Here is a 21,232-nt window from a genome sequence, read left to right on the forward strand (position 1 = left end):
CTAACATAGTGTTGTAGGTTAATTATACATCAAAAACAAACAGACAAATGAACAAACTCTTAGAAGAAGAGATGAGATTTCTGGTTACCAGAGGTGGGGGCTGGAGGGGGAAGTGGGGGGAACTGGATAAGGACAGTCAAAAGGCACAAACTTCCAGCTATAAGATAAATAAGTACTAAGGATGCAATGTGCAACATGATAAATATAATTAACACTGTTTTAGGTTATACATAGAAGTTAAGAGAATAAATCCTAAGAGTTCTCATCACAAGGGAAAAATATTTTTCTTTTTATTTCTTTAATTTTGTATCTATATGAGATGATGGATGTTCACTAAACTTATTGTGATCATTTCATGATGTGTGTAAGTTAAATCATTATGCTGTACACCTTAAACTTATACAGTGTCGTATGTCAGTTATATCTCAATAAAACTGGAAGGGAAAAAAATCAAACCCCATATTCTTTTAATCGAATTTTATTTCAAATCCTAATTTCTGTTTCTCTTTCTTTTCCGACTGTCAAACTATCCCTCACTAGCTCTATCTTATAGCTTCAAGTTTGAACAAGTCTCACCAACTTAAAATAAATGCAAATTTAAAGAGTCTATTCTTAAGTCATGGAATGACACCTGGGTCCAATTCTGTAGGAATTTTGGGATTTCAATCCCAAAGATCTTTTAAAATAAGCCTTTAAGGCAAATATTTGCTCTCCAGTTTATAGGAAGTTCAACCTATTCTTTCTAGAGGTCCCACCTTCATTTGCTTACTTAAAAGTTAAAAAGATCTTAATCAAACAGAAAGCCTTTTTCCACTCATGGGAGTGTCTGTTAAGCAAGAGAAAGAAATGCAGAGATCAGAGTTAAGCGCTGTAGCTGCTGCTTCTTTCTTTTCTTCCTTGCATTCTTTTTTTAAAGCTTTAAGAAGATAAGGGAAGTAAGCATAGAAAAGATCCTCTGCTAAAGCCCTGGGACCTGAGAAGATTTATTTTTAGTTTCAGCTATTCCAATAAATATTTCAAAGAAGATTTCAGAAGGGGTACTGGTTTTTGAGAGGTTTAATGATATATAAATAAATGTAAACTATAAGTTATATTTCAAAGAAAAGAAAAGATTAAGGATACCTTAGCAATTCCTATCATTATATATAAACTAAATCCTGTGACTAGAAAGCTGCAGACTCTGAAAGACCCTTCAGAGCCCCACTATTTTTTTTTTTTTTTTTTTTTTTTGCGGTACGAGGGCCTCTCACTGCTGTGGCCTCTCCCATTGCGGAGCACAGGCTCCGGACACGCAGGCTCAGTGGCCATGGCTCATGGGCCCAGCCGCTCCGCGGCATGTGGGATCTTCCCAGACCGGGGCACGAACCCGTGTCCCCTGCATCGGCAGGCGGACTCTCAACCACTGCGCCACCAGGGAAGCCCCAGAGCCCCACTATTGATAAGAAATGAACTCTGAAATCAGATTGCCTGGGTTCAAATTCCAGTTCTGCCAATTTCTAATTGCATGACTTTAGGTAAATATTTAACCTTTCTGGGCCTCAGCATCCTCAGCTATAAAATGAGGATACTAAAAGAATCTATCTCTGAGGGCTACTATAAAGATTAAGTTAATTTGTGTAATGCAGTTAATTAACACAGTGCCTAGATTATCATACTATGTAAAAATTAGCTATTAGTTATTATTATTGTTGTTCTTGTCACCTTCTTTATACTATAGAAATCATATTGTGGTCAATATTTGAGGATTAGCATGTAAACAGAGTTAAAAATATAGAGAGGCAATGTTGCTTAAAAGAACAATCTCCTGTTACCTGTATAATTCCAATGACTAGCCAAAGAGCGGTAGACACTGCATATCTCAAAATGCGGCTATAAGGAGCTATGTAGCTAGGTGGGCTTCTGGAAAGACTAGAAGATGAATCCATTAATGCTAAGTTCTTGAATCCCACAACCTGAAATAATAAGAAAAAGTTATTTAAACAAACATAAAGAAAACTCCTCTAGTCTGAAAATGAGACCCTCCTCTCTACTCCTTACCTTGAAAAACTAAAGTATTCAAGTTTGTATAAATGGTAGAAAATCTAGATAAAAATAATTATCCAGTATTTTAATTACAAAGTATTTAATACAAAATATTTAGCTAGTTCATTTGGTAATCTCTTCAATATGACTAAAGGCCAAATATAACCTTATTATCATATACACAGAAAAAGCTCAAAAATTTCTGTCAAGAGAATAAAGCTTTCTTCAGTAAACTACCAATGAACAACCAGTATTTCATGAGTTTTAACATATGCCAGGAACTATGTAAAATACCTTTTATACTTTAAAACAGTATTTTCCAAAATGTCTTTTGAGGAAGATACCATCTTTGATAAAAGGAAACCATGATCAAATAAGTTTAGTTAGTATATTATACTCACCTCCATGCCTTCCACCCTCATAGAATAAAAGCTCTGGGAAGTTTTATGGTAAAGGAATCTACATGACTTTATTGAATCCAGTGTTTTCCAAACTTACTTCGTTATAATACTGTTTTCTCACATAACACCTTTTAAAGCTTTAAAAAACACTACTATAAATGAATTTTTGAGACAGTGTTCATATATCCTAGGGACACACACATTCCTCTAGGTTTAAAAAGGAAAGGAAGGAGAAAAGTGGGAAAGAAGGGAAAAGGAAGGCAGATAGACATACAAGTTAATAATTCATATGTAACCTTACTTAAGAAGCTAATTCTAGAGAAAACCTGCTACTCATACAGTTTCCGTATTTCAGTCTCATATTCAGTACTGAATACTTCTTTAATAATTCTACCCAGACCCATGAAATAACTGTAAAGGGATCATAAGCATGTACCCATTCAGTGTGTCTTGTTAAGCTACAGCCCCAGCTCTTAAGACAGAACACAGTCCACAGTAGGTGTTCAATGATAATTTGTTAGAAAATTTCAACCTTCTAATAGTGGCTCTAATACAGGAGTGAGAATATGAATAACGGGGGACGGTTCTTAAAATACAGATACCTGAGCTCGCCTCAGAGCTACGGAATTGAACATAATCTCAAGGCGTGAGGTAAGGCGCAGGTATTCTGCAAAAGCTTCCTATGGGGTTCTGCTACAAACCAGTGGTTTAAAAATCACTCCTTACCTACAGTAGACAAATTCAAAGAGACAGAAAGTAGAATGGTGGTTTCCAGGCACTGGGGAGAGGGGAGAAGACGGAGCTGTTGTTTAATGGGTACAGAGTTTTAGTTTTGCAAGATGAACAGAATTCTAGAGACTACTGCACAACAATGGGAATGTACTTAACAGTACTGGACTGTATACTTAAAATGATTAAGATGGTAAATTTCAGGTTACGTGTATTTTTTAATGGCTTGATTACAATATTTTAACCTTTAGAAAACTCTTCCACTGACATGAAAACTTAGCTGGAATTATATTAACATTTATGAGGTACCCATAAATTGTATACAATTACATCAAACAGTTTATACCTCCAAAAGGAAGAGGACAGTAAGTACTTGAAAGAGTGGGTTAATTTTTCTCACAGTCTGAATTTCATTCCATTCATTTGCCACAAAATATGTTCTCCATATGCTTACGGGAACGGTAGCACTCCGAACACCACCCTCATCTGGTTGGGGAGATACAATGAGTAAAAACGTTTCACCTTATTTGCTCTACAATGGTGGCAAAAGAATCTTGGTACAAATGGTTACTTTCATTACCTTCAACAGCTTTAAGAACCTTTCCTTTAGGTCTCTCCCAATCAATAAAGAATATGTCTATGGTAATCTGGGAGATGAGCTTATGCAAAAATTGCAGAGCCTGAGAATGACAAACAAAGCACCTTAAAGTATCTGCATTAAGCCTGCTTATGAAACCAACAGTGATTCTTTAAGAATGTCCATCGACAGATGAATGGATAAAGAAGATGTGGTACATATATACAATGGAATACTACTCAGCCATAAAAAAGAACGAAATAATGCCATTTGCAGCAACATGGATGCAACTAGAGATTATCATACTAAGTGAAGTAAATCAGAAAGAGAAAGACAAATACCATATGATATCACTTACATGTGGAATCTAAAATATGACACAAATGAACTTATCTACGAAAACAGAAACAGACGCACAGACATAGAGAACAGACTTGTGGTTGCCAAGGGGAGGGGGGCAGAGAGGGATGGACTGGCAGTCTGGGGTTAGTAGATGCAAACTATTATATACAGAGTGGATAAACAAGATCCTAATGTATAGCACAGGGAACTATACTCAATATCCTGTGATAAACCATAATGGAAAAGAATATAAAAAAAGACTGTCTCTATGTGTATAACTGAGTCACTTTGCTGCACAGCAGAGACTGGCACAATGTTGAAACCAACTTATACTTCAAAAAAAAAAAAAGAAACAAACATACTGTAATCACATGAATATATAATTTTCACAAGTTACAAAGTCGTAATACCATTAGGGGATCAAGAGAAGCTCACGAAATAACGGAATCACCAAATTCACAGAATTTTTATATACATATTAATTCGACTTCCCTTTTTCTGTCTTTCTTTGAAATAGGGATATGAAAGGAGACACACTACCTCCTCCTCATACAGGGACCTTGCATTAATTGTTTCTCTTTCCCAAGGTTTCCAAAAGCATACTTTGTTTTCTAGATCACCTAACTTCTTTATAAGTAAAGGTATTTCCAACTATTATTTGCTTGTCCTAATTAAAGTTTTAGCATGTTCTCACTGTTGTTTTTTTCCCCTATTTCTGGTATTTTCATTTACAGAATATGTTTAAACTAAGGCTTCTTCCTAGCAGGTACATTATTGATCAAACAAGGGAAAAAAATCTAAGTATGGGATGATTCCTCTCTTCGTGGAGCTCACAGATCAGTGGGAACATCAGACACTTAATAATCACAACACAATTGGATGAGATCTACCACAGAAGCATGTAAAGAGCTTCACATCCATCGACAGAACAATGAAGTAGGGAGGGGGGTTGCCATGGGAGGAGGAGGAAAGCAATATGGAGGCAGAGAACAAATGCTAAGAGCTCAGCACTTTATCCAGCATGGTACCTTTTACTCTCAATTAACAGGTTAAACTAAATAATTAAAAAATATTTAAGGCAGATCTTCAGAATAAGATATCTATTATAAATAAAAGTAGACTTCCTAGTAAAACAGAATTAATTCATGCTTTCTTCCAAAATTAAACTAAGTTTTACACCAAAGATTTTGAAAGCAGTTTAATTTTAAAGACTTATAATACTTATTAGCAGGTCTTTTAAATTCAGTAACCCGTGCTTTGAAACTTACCTTCAGAGCAAAAGCACATCCCACATAAGTAACAAAACCTTCTTCCTGAGCCGGCATTGGTAGCAAAACAGAGACAGACTTCTGTGCCTATGATAAAAATTACACTGCTAAATATGACCATACAAAGTTTTTACTAAACACAAGTTATAACCCAAAGAAAGCGTAAAAGAGGAAGGTGGTGATGCACTCAATAAACACAGCACACTCAGGGAATGGTGAGTTTAGCACTTGCCCCAATACTCTTGATCAGAAATATCCTCCACTGAAGACAGTTCCTTTATAAAGAAAGCTTACAAGTTATTCAGGTACTGGCACTTAGGTTAAATTCAGAAAATCACTTACTTTGAAGAAAATAAGCCAGTAAAGACCTGTTCCCACAGTGATGATAAAGAAAACATTGGCCAGATCACCAGCATAGTAAACCAAGAATTTCATAACTGTCTGCAATTTAAAAAGAGAATTATAGCCATTATAGACACAACCTATTTATACTATTACTTTTAATAACATGTTATTTACCCAGTTTCTCAAGCTTGAAGCCTTGTTTCATGTATACGTGGATCAGTTAGAAAGACCAACTGCAGCCACTTCCTAGACATCTTTTGGGTCCTAACCTTTTGATCCATTCCCAATAGCCTCTGTTTTATTCAACCCTTCTCATTTTTCACCATCTAAGAAATTTAGAACCGCTTCCTAATTTTCTTCGAGTCTGGAATCCTTCTCTCCAATGTATCCTCTACACTACCATCAGAGTTGGCTTTCTAAAATGTAAATTGGATTGTGTTACTCTCCTTCTTAAAAATGTACAGTGACTCCTTATTAAAATATAAATTTCTGACTCACAAGGTCCTCCACAACCTAGACAAAAATTAAATTTTTAGCCTCATCTGCCAGTTCCAACCACTTACTCAATAATTAACTACTCCACACTTTCATCTCAAATGTTTTGGGGAATGAAATGGGCATTGATTCTACAAATATTCTTCCCTTCTTCTCTCTGGCAAACTCATGAACTCTGAGGGCAGAGACAATGTCCTCTTTGCTCATTATCACAACCCCCCCCCCCCCAGTGCCTAGTAGAGCACCTGGCACTCAGACAGTAGGCTGTCAGTGACTATTTGTGGAATGCGCAGATAACCCAGCTTAAAATTCACTTCTCTTGGAAGCCTTTCTTGACTATCTCAGACAGTAAATCAAGCTCCCCTCCTCCGATTCCTTGGCACATTGGCTCTGGAGTCAGGAAGACATCCCAGCACAAACAAGTTTACTACGTGCCTTTCTCATGTTCTTAATCAGCTAAATGGAAATACCAGCTATTACTTTGTTGCTATAAAAATTAAATGAATAGGAAACTTACTTAACTTCTGCCACAATTTCAGCATGTATAAAATGGGAATGATAATAATACCTAACTTCATAGAGCTATTGTGAGGACTAAATGAACTATACATGTAATGCTTAGAAAAGTGCCTGGCACATAGTAAATATTCAAAAAATGATAGATAAAAATAAAAACAAACATAAAAAAGATTAATTGAGAAGAGAAACTATAAAGTTAATAGAATAAAATATGGGCGAATACCTTTTTGATCTTGAGATAGGGGAGGCTTTCCTAAATAAGATCCTAAAAGCACATGCCATCATATGAAAACCTATTCACATGTGACAATATTAAAATCAAGAGTTTCTGTTAAACAAAGTAACACATAGATAAAATAACACATGAATCACTCTTGGAGAATAAATTTCAACATCACAAACCAAAAGTGGATTTATATTTAGGAAATACATAAAACTCTAAATAAATAAAATATAAAAACTTGTTTAAATAAACAAGAAAAACTGAAAACTTAATTAGAAAAATGGGCAAGGCATATAAACAGGAAGTTCACAGAAGGGGAAACCCAAATGATTAATAAAGCATATGAAGAGTAATCAGAGAAATGAAAATTAAATCAAGAATAACATACTACTTACCTCACCAAATTGCCAAAAAATGGAAAGACGTGAAAAACAGCAAGTATTGGTGAGGACGTGAGGAAATAAGAACAGCTCTGCTGTTGGGTGCAGACTGGCCCACAGCAACGTGGGAGGGAAATGAGCATACACCTCTCATAGTCATATACACCAGAGAAACTCAAGGCAACTTTTTACTCATTCTCTAGCTGTGTCTATTAGAAGGATATAAAATAGCCAAAAGATAAAAATATACTTAAAAAATTCCTGTGATCATACCTGTAAATCGATCATGGGACTCCCAATGCGTCTCTTCCAACCTGCTGTCTTCAAAAGAGACAATAAAACAGCTAGTCCACCCAACACACCCAAAGCAATCTAAAGGAAAAAAAATTTTTAGAATTTATGTAATTTCATAATGTAATTTCATCCATGTTCAAAGATATTGTAAATAGAAAGTAAGGAAGTACTCAAAAAATGGTGGTGGAAGGTGGCTAAAAGGACATAGGAGGCAAATTTAAGGAACTCCCAATGGTCAAATCTGGGACAATTTGAGCAAGAAAATAGATACTAATGAATTATTATTGCTAGAATAAATAAATATCCATGAGTCCATACTGATTTAAATGAATAAATAAATCAATGTGGACAAAGGGACAGTTCCTCCCTTATAGTAGAACTTGAAATCACAAATATAGAAGAGGGCTTCCCTGGTGGCGCAGTGGTTGAGAGTCCGCCTGCCGATGCAGGGGACACGGGTTCGTGCCCCGATCCCGGAAGATCCCACATGCCGCGGAGCGGCTGGGCCCGCGAGCCATGGCCGCGGAGCCTGTGTGTCCGGAGCCTGTGCTCCGCAACAGGAGAGGCCACAGCAGTGAGAGGCCCGCGTACAGCAAAAAAAAAAAAAAAAAAAAAAAAAAAAAAAACAAATATAGAAGAAATGATGGAAATACACAATCACCATCAGACAAATGTCACAGTAACACTTTTTACTGGCAAGAATTAACAATGGGTGCTAAAATTAGAGGGCAAAAGAATAATGAGGAGCAGGATATTTGCATAATCTCAAGTATCTCCTCACAAGATATAAGATACTTATTAACTATAAGTGGAAAAATACAGTGGAGAACTCTGTGGACACCATCTTAGCCATATGATCGAAGGTGACATCACTGTTAATAAGATACACTGACATCAAGTATCTTCTGATATGATGTGCTGAGAAGGGTACAACATCATTTCTGTGGCATTTGTGCTAAAACTACATTTAATCATGGGAAAATATCAGATAAACCCAATTGAGGTCCAAAATACCAGTGTCAGTCATGAAAGACAAAGAACGACAGAGCACCTGTCACAGATCTAAAGATACACATGATGGCTAGAAGTAAGATGTGACCCTGGGGCTTCCCTGGTGGCGCAGTGCTTGCGTGTCCACCTGCCGATGCAGGGGACACGGGTTCGTGCCCCGGTCCGGGAAGATCCCACATGCCGCGGAGCGGCTGGGCCCGTGAGCCATGGCCGCTGAGCCTGCGCATCCAGAGCCTGTGCTCTGCAACGGGAGAGGCCACAACAGTGAGAGTCCTGCGTACCGCAAAAAATTAAAAAAAAAAAAAAAAAAAAAAGTGACCCTGGACTGGGTCCTGAAACAGAAGAAGGATAGTGAAAAAAATCTGTAAAATCCAGAGTATTTAAATTAGTTAACAGGACTACATCAATATTAATTCTCTGATTAAGATCACTGTACTACCATCATGTAAGATGTTAACATTAGGGGAGGCTGGGTGAGGGATATATTGCAAATCTCTTTATTTTGACAACTTTCCTGTACATGTAAAAACTTTTTTTTTAATTAAAAAATATACTGTAAGTATTTTTAACAGGTTAAAATAAACTCACATCTGTCTGGACATGTGCTTCTCCTTGATCCATTTCATATGTGACCGAGAAAGAAACCTGATATTTAAAAGAAAGCAAATTAGCCATACTTAAGTTATATAACACAAACCTACTTTTACTATAAAAATACATTTGTAGCTGAATTTTACCATATATGCCATACTTTTGAACTATCAATGTTACTAGAGTTGACCCTTATTTGTATCAATACATAAATGAATACACTTTTGGGAATTATTCATGCTACTTTAAACATCCCCTTTGAACACATGTTAAAGAAAGAGGGCTTCATTAGGAGCTAGGTTAGGTTCATTAATAGCAGTCAAGCCAAATTAACCATATTTCATTTTCTGATAGGTTTCTGTAACTGAGGAGTGTGACTGATCTTATATATCAAGAATTCAGCAACTGGCTAAACAATCACAGCCTAAGATGGCAGATTAATCAAAGGGCTGAACAAGAATCTTAGGGATACCATTATATTGAGACAGTAGAAAGAAGAACCAGTAAAGGGTTAAGAGAAACAGGAGTGTGAGAAGTAGGAGAGGAAAGATACCCAAGTCTTACAAAGGTCATGAACAGGGAGTTTCAAGAAGGAGGAGGTCACCAGTAGTGTCAAATGTTGTACAGCTGGCCCTTGAACAATGCAGGGGTTAGGGACGCCAACCCCCGTGCAGTCAAAAATCCAGATAGAACTTTAGAGTTGGCCCTCTGCATCCATGGATTCAACCAACTTCGTGTAGTGCTGTGGTACATATTGAGTGAAGAAAAAAAAAAAACCCATGTATAAGTAGACCCATGCAGTTCACACCCATGTTGTTCAAGGGTCAACTGTGTAAGTGTCAAGTTAAAGAAATAAAGCCAGTGTATGTGGAATTCATTGCTGACTTCATGAAACAGGTTTTCAAAGAAGCAAACGGCAAGAGCAAAACTGCAAATGATGAAAGAGTAAATGGCTGGGAAATCAAGGAAAGACACACGATAGCAAGCTGAACAGTTGGCAGAGTTGATGGATGATTTTACTGTTTGGTTGTGTTAGTTTGTTTTTAAGATGGGGCAACCTGAAGGGTATTATAAGCAAAGGAAAGGGACCAGGAGAGAAGCTGGCTGAATAAAGGGTTGTGGGTGGAACAGGATGCTGGAGGAAGTACCCTAAACAAGTACAGGTTGAAAATTCGCTTAAGGGGGAAGGGTCCTTTTTTCTTAGAAATAGGAACAAGAACAGGAGTCAGGAAAGATAACGAAACAGAGATACTTAAGTATTAAAGAGGAAATCTGAAGGAATTCGTATTGGATGGTTTTGATCTGCTCAGTAAAATACGAAGATAGGTTATTTGCCTTTGATGAGAGAGCAGAGATGTAGCTGGATACTTAAAATGAACATAGAACTTTTACAATAACTGTCATGAGAAATTAAGAAATGATGAAAGAACTGTACATTCTACAATTAGAATGAATTTGAGGTGGACTTCCTCAATATGGTTTTATGATTCTCTCAACTTTTTTTCTTTTTTTTCCAATTTGTCAAGACTTAGTTTAGAATATTTTGGACAAGAAAAATACTTAAAGAAAACACCCAGAAGTGTTTTATATTAAGATAAATATATTCTTGACTACCCAAGAATGACCATTCCAGGAAGACGTAAACCAGGCAGTCTTTTGTTGTTACTAAGCATGTTTCTGGATTTTCTTCTCCTGTCACTATACTGTATACAAATATAGGCAATTGAAGCTAATTTTAACATGAAATCAGGTAATACAAATGAGGATGTGAAATCTTTCAGAGAAAAGTTATTTATGTGCCTACTTTTCACTTAATGAAAGCCTGAATCCAATAGCAGCTGAGCACACGTACAAGCGCAACAGAGAGGCCAAAAGCCAAAAGAACTAGAATACTGAAATTCAGAAAAGTAAAATAATAGAAATTAAAAGCTATTAGTGAGTCTTGGAGGTAAGGAATGCCCACCTTCCAATTCTCATGTTTCTGGAGAGGAGAGGGAATGAGGAAGAAGAACAGAAGGATCAGCCTGCTTTTTATCTCTATCCTCTCTCATTTACCCCTCATCAAAGCAGGGACGCTTCATCTGCCTGGCGAGGTAGAGAGGAGGAACTGTGTCGTGCGGCTCGGCCTTTCCCAGGCTCATTCTCTTTGGTGTAGCCTGCTTTCAGTGTGTACATGGTATCGCTTCCATATACAGGCCCTGCCAGGCAGGGGAGGATTTTAGTTCTGTGGTTAAACTTAACTGAGTTGGGAAATAGCAGAAGACTAATTGGCTGCAGGTCCAAACTGCATTCTCTAGCTCACTTTAGCGCTACTAGTTATAAAGCTGATAATCTGATTCTCTTTCTGCCTGTTGAACTGTGTCTCTATCAAGTGGGCGAGACCGGTGAGAAGAGGAACACACATGCCCACTTAAGGTTTGAGTTCCTGGTTTAGTTAGTCAAGGAGGCAAACTCTTAACAGAAGCAAGGTGGCCAAAGAGGATGGGAGCAGATGCTGCGTGGCTCAGCATACCCCAGGATACTGAACAGGGAGGCCCAGCTGCTGGTGATGCTGTCTACTGACAAACATAATTCTTGCTTTTTTATACCCAGGATCCATAAGAGCTCACCTCTTACCACTATTAGTAAAAAATAATTAAGTCTTGACTATATAAAGTGCTATGTTTATTTAAAACTTTAAAAAGGACTAATTGTCTTTTGACCATAACACAAACTCTATCAGCATTATACTAACACATAGAGAGGCAATGATTAGGAAGGAACTCACCTTCACAGACTGGCTGTTGGGATCTTTGATATCAATGTCACTGTAGGCAATGGTAATTAAGGGAGGGTAGATATTTCCATTTTTTGTGTTGGGTACAAGGTGGATACTGTTTAAAAGAAAATTCATTTTTAGTTATAAATACATCTAGGTCCTTAAACATAAATTTAACTTATTGTTTCTTCTGAATTGGATATGGATAGTCTTGGTGATCTCAGAACTACCAGTTACTAAAAACTAGAGGTCAAACATAAACTAATGGTAACAACATAGGCTATTTGAAATGGTCAAAACTTTATATTGAAATATAACCTCTGAGACAAATTAGAAACTCTTGCTGATCTAGGTCCTATGAAGTTTACAAATGAAATCAGTGAAGTACTGTGCACCACTTTTGAGGACTGCTCAAAAGAGAAGTGTTACATGAAGCCTAGAGGAAGGCAGATAATATCCTAATTTTCAAAGAAGACGAATTCTTAACAAAATACTGTGTCATATCTAATACTGTTTAGGGCACATAATGGGGTACATTTTGCTGAATTCAATGCATTAGTAATGTACAGTTTGTAAACTCAGAAAGGAAAATGCCAAGCACCAGTGGCCAGCACAGTTTCTCCAAGAGCAAATCAGGCGTGACTAGTTTCAATTTCGTTTTCACTAGGGATACTACATTAGATTGAGGGACTGCTGAAAACAGCACAGTTGGATTTCAGCAAGGTATATGACAAAACTTCTGTACTGCCTACCTCATAAGACTATCATAAAAATCAAAGTGAAAAAAATAATGTATGTTGAAGTGCCAGAAAGAAGATGGTGTTGATTTTCATCAGTGTATTCAAGGTGCACATCATAAAATATCGGAGTGGGAAGGCTGGTTAAGGTCTTAGAGATAGGAATCTCACACTGGAGAAGACACATGAGGGCTGCAAGGCACTACCCTAAGGCAGGGTCATCATTAAAGTATCCTAGGAAGGGACTTCCCTGATGGAACGGTGGTTAAGAATCCGCCTGCCAATGCAGGGGACACGGGTTCGATCCCTGGTCCGGGAAGATCCCACATGCCGCGGAACAACTAAGCTCGTGTGCCACAACTACTGAGCCTGTACTCTAGAGCCTGCAAGCCACAACTACTGAGCCCATGTGCCACAGCTACTGAAGCCCGCACACCTAGAGCCCGTGCTCCACAACAACAGAAGCCACCTCCATGAGAAGCCCACACACCACAACGAAGAGTAGCCCCCACTCGCTGCAACTAGAGAAAGCCCGTGCACAGCAAGGAAGACCCAACACAGCCAAAAATAAATAAATAAATTTATTATTTTTTTAAAGTATCCTAGGAAGAGTGAGGTGTTGATAATTAATGAGGGCCAACCTAGAACAGTAGCTGTTAAGGGAGATGGAGCCGCAGGAGGCCTGCCTATTGCAATCACCTGGCAGGCTCTAACATGTCTGCTTCAGCCCACTGATCTTCACTTTCCCTCTCTCAACCCATTCTAATTCAGCAGGTCTAGAGTGCGCCTACAATATGAATTTTGGCAAAAGTCCTTAATCTCTTCTGACGTAATTCTCCCCTCTATTAGTGCATCCCAATCTATCGGGACATCTAAAAACACAGTATGTATTATTCCAGTTCAGGTGTTCTTATTGTTTTCACCTGATAATTACAGGTCAATACTTTCACTACCACAATTTTCCATATACTCCAAGCCTCATTTAGTGCATTAGACGTTTGTTTACCTCAGTGATATTTGGGTAGCAACTCGAATTAATCTTGGCTGACTTCCTAAGTCATTTTCTCTTCCACTTAGTGCATCCACTAAGAAAATGCGCCGAGTCAGAAGCCACTTGCCAGAGCTACTGTCTTTTATAATAATAATAAAAAAAGAGATGGCATTTAAAAAATATCTTCAATTCTTCAAGATGGCTCTCAAGGACAACTTTTTCAGTTCTACTAATTTTTCTATTAAAATTAGCCCTGATTTTACAGTTCTACTAATTTTTCTCAGGATACACTTTTAGCAATAACATAATTTCTTAATAATAAGCCTGATATATTTAGTAAAAATTTCTAAATATACCAGCAACCTTACTGTTTTACTTTTAGGCATGCTATATAGACGCTTATACTCAGAGAGAATCTATGACCATTCTTATAATCTGTGATTTATTAAATTATCATGTTGGTTGACTGGTTTATTGATTTCAGCTCAGAGAAAGAGTGGTATGTATGGATGCCTTACCTTGGTTCACAAATATTTTATTGTGCTGAAGATTTAAGTTTAACACAGGCACAGCCCAAATATACTGGTGTTGATTTTCATCAGTATATTCAAGGTACACATCATAAAATGTAGGCATGGGGAAGTCAGTTAAGATCTTAGAGATAGGAATCTCACACTGGAAAAGAAAATGAAAAATGAAAGTATCCAAATTGAAAATTAGAAAGCATATTTATTATCTTTAAAAGTTTTTTTAATTGTAAAATGAAGTATCTTTCAGTTATCTTGTTTATACACATTTCCATGTGTCTTTCAAAACATGAATACTATGTATGATTCTTTTATAAGGGCCAAAATAACTAACAGTAAAGAACCACCTGGATCTTGTCCTACAACCCATTCATTCTCAACAGTCAATGAAAAGGTTTAAAAACCCCTATCCTATGGGATGAGGTTCCAATTCTTTTTCCTGATGTACACTGCTGTTTATGATTTGGCTCCCCTTAACAGAGCCAGGTTTATCTCCCACTGCTCCCTCTCTGTCTATGGTCCAGTCACACTAATCTACTTACAGTCTCTAAATATGCTATGCTATTCTACATCTCTCTGACATTGCAAATGGTGTTTCTGCTTGACATTCCCTTCCCCACTGTGCTCTCCTGGCAAACTCATATTCATTCTACAAGCTCAAGTATCACTCACTCTGTAAAGCCTTTCCATATTTCCCTAGGAACTGCTAATGAACCCTCCTTTGGACCAACATGGTACCTTGTTCATATCTATAGAACAACACATCACATTCTTTGCAATTCTTTGTCTGTCTATATAGCTGTTTTCTCTACTAGACTATGAACTCCTTGAGAGGCAACCAGGTTCAATGGAAAAATCATGATTTTCAAGCCTAACAGAACATTTACTTGATGCAACACCTTGAGTACATTACCTAATCTTACTGAGCACCATTTCCTCATTTATAAAGCACAAATAATATGTATTTCACATAGATATTTCATGGATCAGATGAGATAAAAATGATAAAATGCTGAGCATAGAGCAGCGGGCATTTAACAAGTGTTGATTCTCCTGGCCCAAGGTAGACACACAATAGCATTTAAAAAAAATAACATAGAAGTCGTTTCTGATAATAAAAGTAAATTCAATGTTCATGATAGAAAATTTGGAAAATATAAAAAAGAGAGAAAATCACCTGTAATCCCACCATTTAGAGATAACCACTGTTAAAAATGTTTATCTTCTTCTAATCTGTTTTCCCTGATAGTGTTTTTCATCATGGTTTTAACAAAACTGGAAGCACAGTTTTGTTCTATGGTGTATGTATATGCATTTTATCAAGAAGTATTTTTGTAGACTAGTGAATTTCTTTCAAACGTTTAATGGCTCATAATATTCCTTTGTACCATACTGTAGTTTTAAAATGCATTACCAAAGGAAGGAAGGTCAGGGAGGGAGGGAGGGAGGAAAGCATGGAAGGAGAGAAAAGGAAAGCATTTTTATTTGTTTCTGGAGGGTAGAGGGAGGAGGGAGTGATAACACTTTATTGTTCATTAAAAATGAAGTAATACTTTTGCTTTATTCTAAAATGCTCAAAAGTAGAGATTATTTTTATGACCTATATGCCTAGAAGTAAATAAACAACTGATTATGATGTTTAAGACTCTATGACAACGTACTCTTTTCATGCTGATTAGATTAATAAAAACTATATCAATCGGTGAAATTATTCATTACTACAAAAAATTTCCAATTTCAAAAATTCAAAGATATTCCAATTATTGCTGATGTGAAAAAATGAAGCTAAAATACAGACAGCCTAAAATAGTTTCAACTTACATTCTGCTGATAGGTTGTTCCAAAGGAATAAGCAGCATTTAATCTTGTCTCTGTGTCTGGACAAAGCTACAGCAAAAGAATACAACTGATAAATATCTCTCACAAATGTTTTCTTTGCTTATAGTCAAGGGTTCTCAACACTCAACATGTACATATACTTTATATAGTACTCATTCAATGTATCAAGGGAATGAAAAGTTAAGGGAGCATCTTTGTTATAAGTCAGAACTTAAAGTAGTTTTAAGAAATTCCAATTTAAAACACATGAAAAAAATCAACTCTACAAAGCAACTGATGCTCTATCCAAGCAATAATCTAGTTTTTTTCTCATCTTTGCCTCAGTCAAAAAAAAGACACGTTAGGAATTCTCTAGCTAGAATCATACTCACCTGTAAAACACCTCCTTCTAAAGTTTGCCACTTGAGAAAATTTCCTCTTACATCATAAGCAGCAGCAACAAACTTCAGTTTTGTATTCTGATTAAAGAAAAACAAGAATAAAATAATGTCACATACTCTGAAACTCTATAAATATATATATTACATATAACAGTCTATACAAAAACCAGAGTTTAGACTTCCAGAGTATATATTCAGTAAAATAGTCTAAAAAATTTTTTTCATTGTTGATTGATCTTTTCTTTTTCCAGAGATCAAATATTGAATTCAACTATCTTTACTTTGAAGCAACATTAATCTAAGTATCTCTATGATTAAACACACCAAAATAAATGGACTGGGTTTTCGCACAAAAACTATTATTTCAGAATTGAGAGGCAGTGCTGGTGACAGATAACTTCTTTTGAAACCTGTTAAATGTGTGTGTGTGTATATGGGGGGTGAGTAGGGGAGGGAAAAATCTGTTCTTTCATTCTAGAAAGTCAAAAAGTTGAGGTAAGAATTTGGAGCTGTGAAGTGCTAAGGAAAGGCATAAGAATCCCAGTCAATCTTTGGAAGCCCTTTTTAAACATGTGGAGATACAGGACAGAGACGGCTTTGCATATGGTGATGAAACCTGTCCTTCCCAACCCCACAAGTACTACTTGCTGCCATAATGACATAATCCAGAGGTATCATATACTCAAGTAAGGCAGCTAAACTTTATATTTTTAGTTCCTCAGCAGCTAATATTTAGATTTAGTTTAGTAATTAAATTTTTAAAAGCCTATCAAGAATTATGACTAGCAATATTCTTGTTACCTTTTAAAATTGTAAATCAAAATGTAGTTATCCTTCAATAATATAGTGACTTGTACCTGGTTTTCCCCTTTAAAACTGAAATTTGTAGGAAGAGGTGTAGTACTGAGTACTTGAGGTGCTAATCCTAGCTGGTCTCCATAGAACAGCCATGGAAGATTCTGTCTCCTATAAACAATCACAACTGTTTTAATAATGGGGAACAATTCTTAATATGTATTTGTGACAGTAATTGCACTGAATTTCGTCAAAATGATGGCTCGTCAATTAGAATAGCCTTACCAAAATGAAACAGAATGAACAGTGCCCAGTCCAGCAGTATTTTCAAAGATAAACTGAAACAGTCGACATGCATCAAAAGTGGTAGAGTCATAAGAATTCATATTCATCACACACATATTTCCAAGAGCTTGGCAGGATGTTAGATTGGCATACACCTACAAGAGAGCAATGACAAAGAAATGTATGGACTTCAACATCCTAAGCAAAAGTTGACACAAAAATTATGCTCGGTTTTAACTTTACTTATTCTGCAAATTCTTTTTTTGGATATTCTTTTGCTTTTCATACCTTTCCTCTAATTTAAGTAGAAAAGAACTTTCTATATGGCAGATAAATAATTTGTACATTTTAACTGTAAATTTTAGGTGGAAATATAAAGACAAGCAATTAAAAGAAGAACTAACAGCATGACATTTAAAAAAACTATTATGCAGAATAATTATTTTTGAAAGAATAATAATTTGTTCCTATATTAGAGCTTATGCATATAAATCTAATCCATTTTAAGTAATTTGTTTATGAACAGCAAAATAAGATCATTTGTTGAGTTTGCTCTCAAACTTCTTTTTCAGTTTTCCCTTTCAGGAAAAGACCACTCCATTTTTAGTTATTCAAATAAAAATCACTGCAGTAATATTCTTTCTCTCCCTTCTCGTATCCAGCTCATCATTAAATCCTACTGGCTCAATCTTCAAAGTATATCCAGAAGCTAAACATTTCTCAGACTTCCATGGCACCACCCTGGTCCACGAGTCCACTTTCTCTCACTTGGATTACTCTAATACTCTCCTAAATGGTCCCCTCGCTTCTGTCTTTGCCCCAACAAAATCTGCTCTCCATATTAGAGTGATCTTTTCAAAACCTGAGGTCAACCATTGTCTTCCTTTGCACATAATCCTCTACATCCCTTCCAGTAAACTCCAAGTCCTCACCATAGTCACTCCCTTCATCTGTGAACTCATCTCTCCACTTTCCCTGCTCACTCTGCTCTAGCCTCTCAGGTCTCCTTCCTGTTTCTTTAGCATGAACACCAGAGAACTCCTGCTTTGGGACTTCTGCACTTGCTGTAGTCTCTGCTTAGAATACTCTTCCCCTAGATATTTACAAGGCTCTCTTCTACTTCCTTCAGATCTTTACTCAAATATCACGCTCCCAGAGATGCCTGTCCTGACCACCCTCCCTAAAACAGCACCACCTTCCACTCTCTATGCTCTTTATCCTGATTTACTTGTCTTCATAGCACTTAGCACCACCTAACATTTACTTACAATATAATTCCACGAGGGATTTTTCTCTGCCTTTTCCTGAAATAGATAACTTAAAGATTTGAGAACAGGGCGTGGCATACAGTAGGTCATCAATAAACATTTACTAAATGATAGTATGAATCAGTTTCCCCTAACATTCAATTTCTGCTGAATAAGTTTGGACACATTCAATTTACGAATAATGAAATGTGAAATGAATAACATTTTCTTTAGTATTCTCTTTCAGTCCACTTAGAAAGGGTTTATTTTTCTTATAGAAAATGACCAAGGAGATATATCTACTTAGAGAGAAAAGTTTTATTAACTGGGGAAAAAAATGGTATCACAATTCTTTGAAATGAAATAAAATTATTTTCTAGAAATTCTAACATACCCAACAAGCAGCTGCTGATGATTGCAAATACTCTGCAAACCATTCTGAAGTGAAAGACATGCCCTGTAAACACAAAGATGAATTTTAGTTTTAAGTTCAAATAGAAATTCCTTAACCCTACACTGTTTAGAAGACATTAATATGCATATTGCTGAGTCAGAAATAACTAACATTACTTTCTCAATATTATCAGAAAAATAGATTCTAATGGGAATATAAGAATTAATTCTAAGCAATGTCAGTAATTACAAATAGGACTGAATTACAAAATCACATTACTTAGGCAAAGGATATAAGGAAACAAAGTATGTCTATAATCAAAAAAAAAAACCAAAAAAACATTATGCCCATTTCACTAAAACAAAAAACAAAAATCAAAGTGCAAAAAAAGAAAAACTAGATTCTGACTTAGTATTGGTTAATATTTGCTGATTTAGGATTATTACACTGTATTAAATTGGCAAGTAATAAAAAAGAAATATTTGTGAATGATTTCTAAGCAACTGGAGACTGGGGATATACAGAGTAACTAATATGTAAAATCTCCAAAGTGGTGATTCTCAAACAATGATGGGTATCAGAATCAACTGTGGAATTTCCTAACAACAGAAAATGCTTGGCTTTATTCTAAACCAAATGAAACAGAATGTCTAGGATGAGACCAAGGCATACATGTGCTCTGAAAGCTGCAGATACAAGCCTCTAGTTAAGCACCACTATCGTAAAGCTCATCTGCATATCTTGCTAAAAAATGAGACACCGAGAAGCACCATTCAGAATAAATTCTCTGAACATGGACAACGGAGATAAAACCAAATTATATGAATCGTGACACCACAACTGTCAAAGAAATCTAAAATAAAATGATGAGTCACTTCATTATTCATTATTTTCATCTCTTCAATAAGCAAAAATTCTCATTTTGTAAGAAAAAAACCTATGCATAGAAGGTTGACTAACACACACAAAAAAACTGAGTAAAAATGGAAAGCAATAACAACAGTACTGGCAAATGCATATAAAATGAAGCCACAGACAATGCCAGTGATAAAGTTGTATGATCCTTTGTAAAACAATATCCACGGAATTTTTAGAAACATTTAGGAAATTTGTTTTAAGGCAATAATCTCTCCAAAAGGAAAAACACATCTTTGTGCATAAAATGGTTGACAGCAATATTATTAATAACAGAAAACCTAAATAGTCAATAGACATACAATTACATGAATTTCAATGCATAAACTAGAGTATTACGTGACTATTTAAAATTATAATTACATTGGTTGAGCCTGGAACACAGTATAGAGAAACCAAGGTAGTGTCTAAAGACTGAAAGAGACATGTCAAAATAACACAGGGGCTATACCAAAGGGAAGTCCAAATTTGAGACAATTTGAGCTTTGAAAAGAAGAATAACAGTGACAGATTATAACACACTCATGATACCTGGAGTTTGCAGTAAAGCAAAAAAAAAAAAAAAAAAAAAGCACAGAGAGAAAAGAAAGCACTCTTTATAGAAGACTGCTAACTAAAAATATAAAGGGAACAACAGAATTGTGAAATCATTTTGAAATAACCAATTTAATAATTGATTCAGGTAAGGTTCATCAATAGCTGCTAAAACAGATATGTATATAGTCTGAAAGTAAAATCTCAGACTAACTTATTACTCACAGTACCTTTCCAATGGAGAGAGGTGGCAGACAGCACCATGACCAGGCAGCCAATTTAGCACCACAACTAACCGGACATCCTGACATTATGTGCTCCTTGTTGATGCAACGGGCTATACACAACACCTATATCATATTTTTGCAAAAACACATTTCACTGAGTCTAATCATGAGAAAAATCCAGAGTGTGGAATGCTCTACAAGAAAGCTGGCCTTGACTCTCCAAGAGTCAATGCCATAAAAGCAAAAAAAAAAAAAAAAAAAAAAAAAGCCAAAACAAAAACAAAAAACCCAAAAAGCAAAACAGAACAAGGGTCTCTCTGTTCTAAATTAAAGGAGACTAAAAAGATTAAGTCAATGCAGGGTTTTTCACTGATCCTGGGTCCCCCTTGCCAAAAAAAGTGGGGAG

General features: G+C 36.1%; 1 protein-coding gene across 3 annotated transcripts in view; it reads right to left on the reverse strand.

Annotated features, from left to right (window-relative positions):
* The window catches only part of TMEM67 (transmembrane protein 67), a 43,336-nt gene that overhangs the window by 13,454 nt on the left and 8,650 nt on the right, over window positions 1-21,232 (reverse strand). For all 3 annotated transcript variants that reach the window (XR_014291570.1, XM_082600973.1, XM_082600974.1), the window contains 15 exons: window positions 19,151-19,213; window positions 17,510-17,664; window positions 17,287-17,395; window positions 16,421-16,507; window positions 16,032-16,097; window positions 14,202-14,358; window positions 13,699-13,822; window positions 11,965-12,070; window positions 9,195-9,251; window positions 7,575-7,673; window positions 5,682-5,780; window positions 5,340-5,426; window positions 3,733-3,832; window positions 3,499-3,638; window positions 1,812-1,952 (listed from right to left, as the gene is read on the reverse strand). Coding sequence is in view for 2 of the 3 variants with exons in the window: in XM_082600973.1 (XP_082457099.1) it covers window positions 1,812-1,952; window positions 3,499-3,638; window positions 3,733-3,832; window positions 5,340-5,426; window positions 5,682-5,780; window positions 7,575-7,673; window positions 9,195-9,251; window positions 11,965-12,070; window positions 13,699-13,822; window positions 14,202-14,358; window positions 16,032-16,097; window positions 16,421-16,507; window positions 17,287-17,395; window positions 17,510-17,664; window positions 19,151-19,213 (1,590 nt within the window). In the remaining variant the exon portion in view is untranslated. The remainder of the gene's footprint in view (window positions 1-1,811; window positions 1,953-3,498; window positions 3,639-3,732; window positions 3,833-5,339; window positions 5,427-5,681; window positions 5,781-7,574; window positions 7,674-9,194; window positions 9,252-11,964; window positions 12,071-13,698; window positions 13,823-14,201; window positions 14,359-16,031; window positions 16,098-16,420; window positions 16,508-17,286; window positions 17,396-17,509; window positions 17,665-19,150; window positions 19,214-21,232) is intronic.

This window comes from Mesoplodon mirus (assembly GCF_964341445.2).
Source record: "Mesoplodon mirus genome assembly, chromosome: 16".
Classification (NCBI taxonomy): Eukaryota; Metazoa; Chordata; class Mammalia; order Artiodactyla; family Ziphiidae; genus Mesoplodon; species Mesoplodon mirus.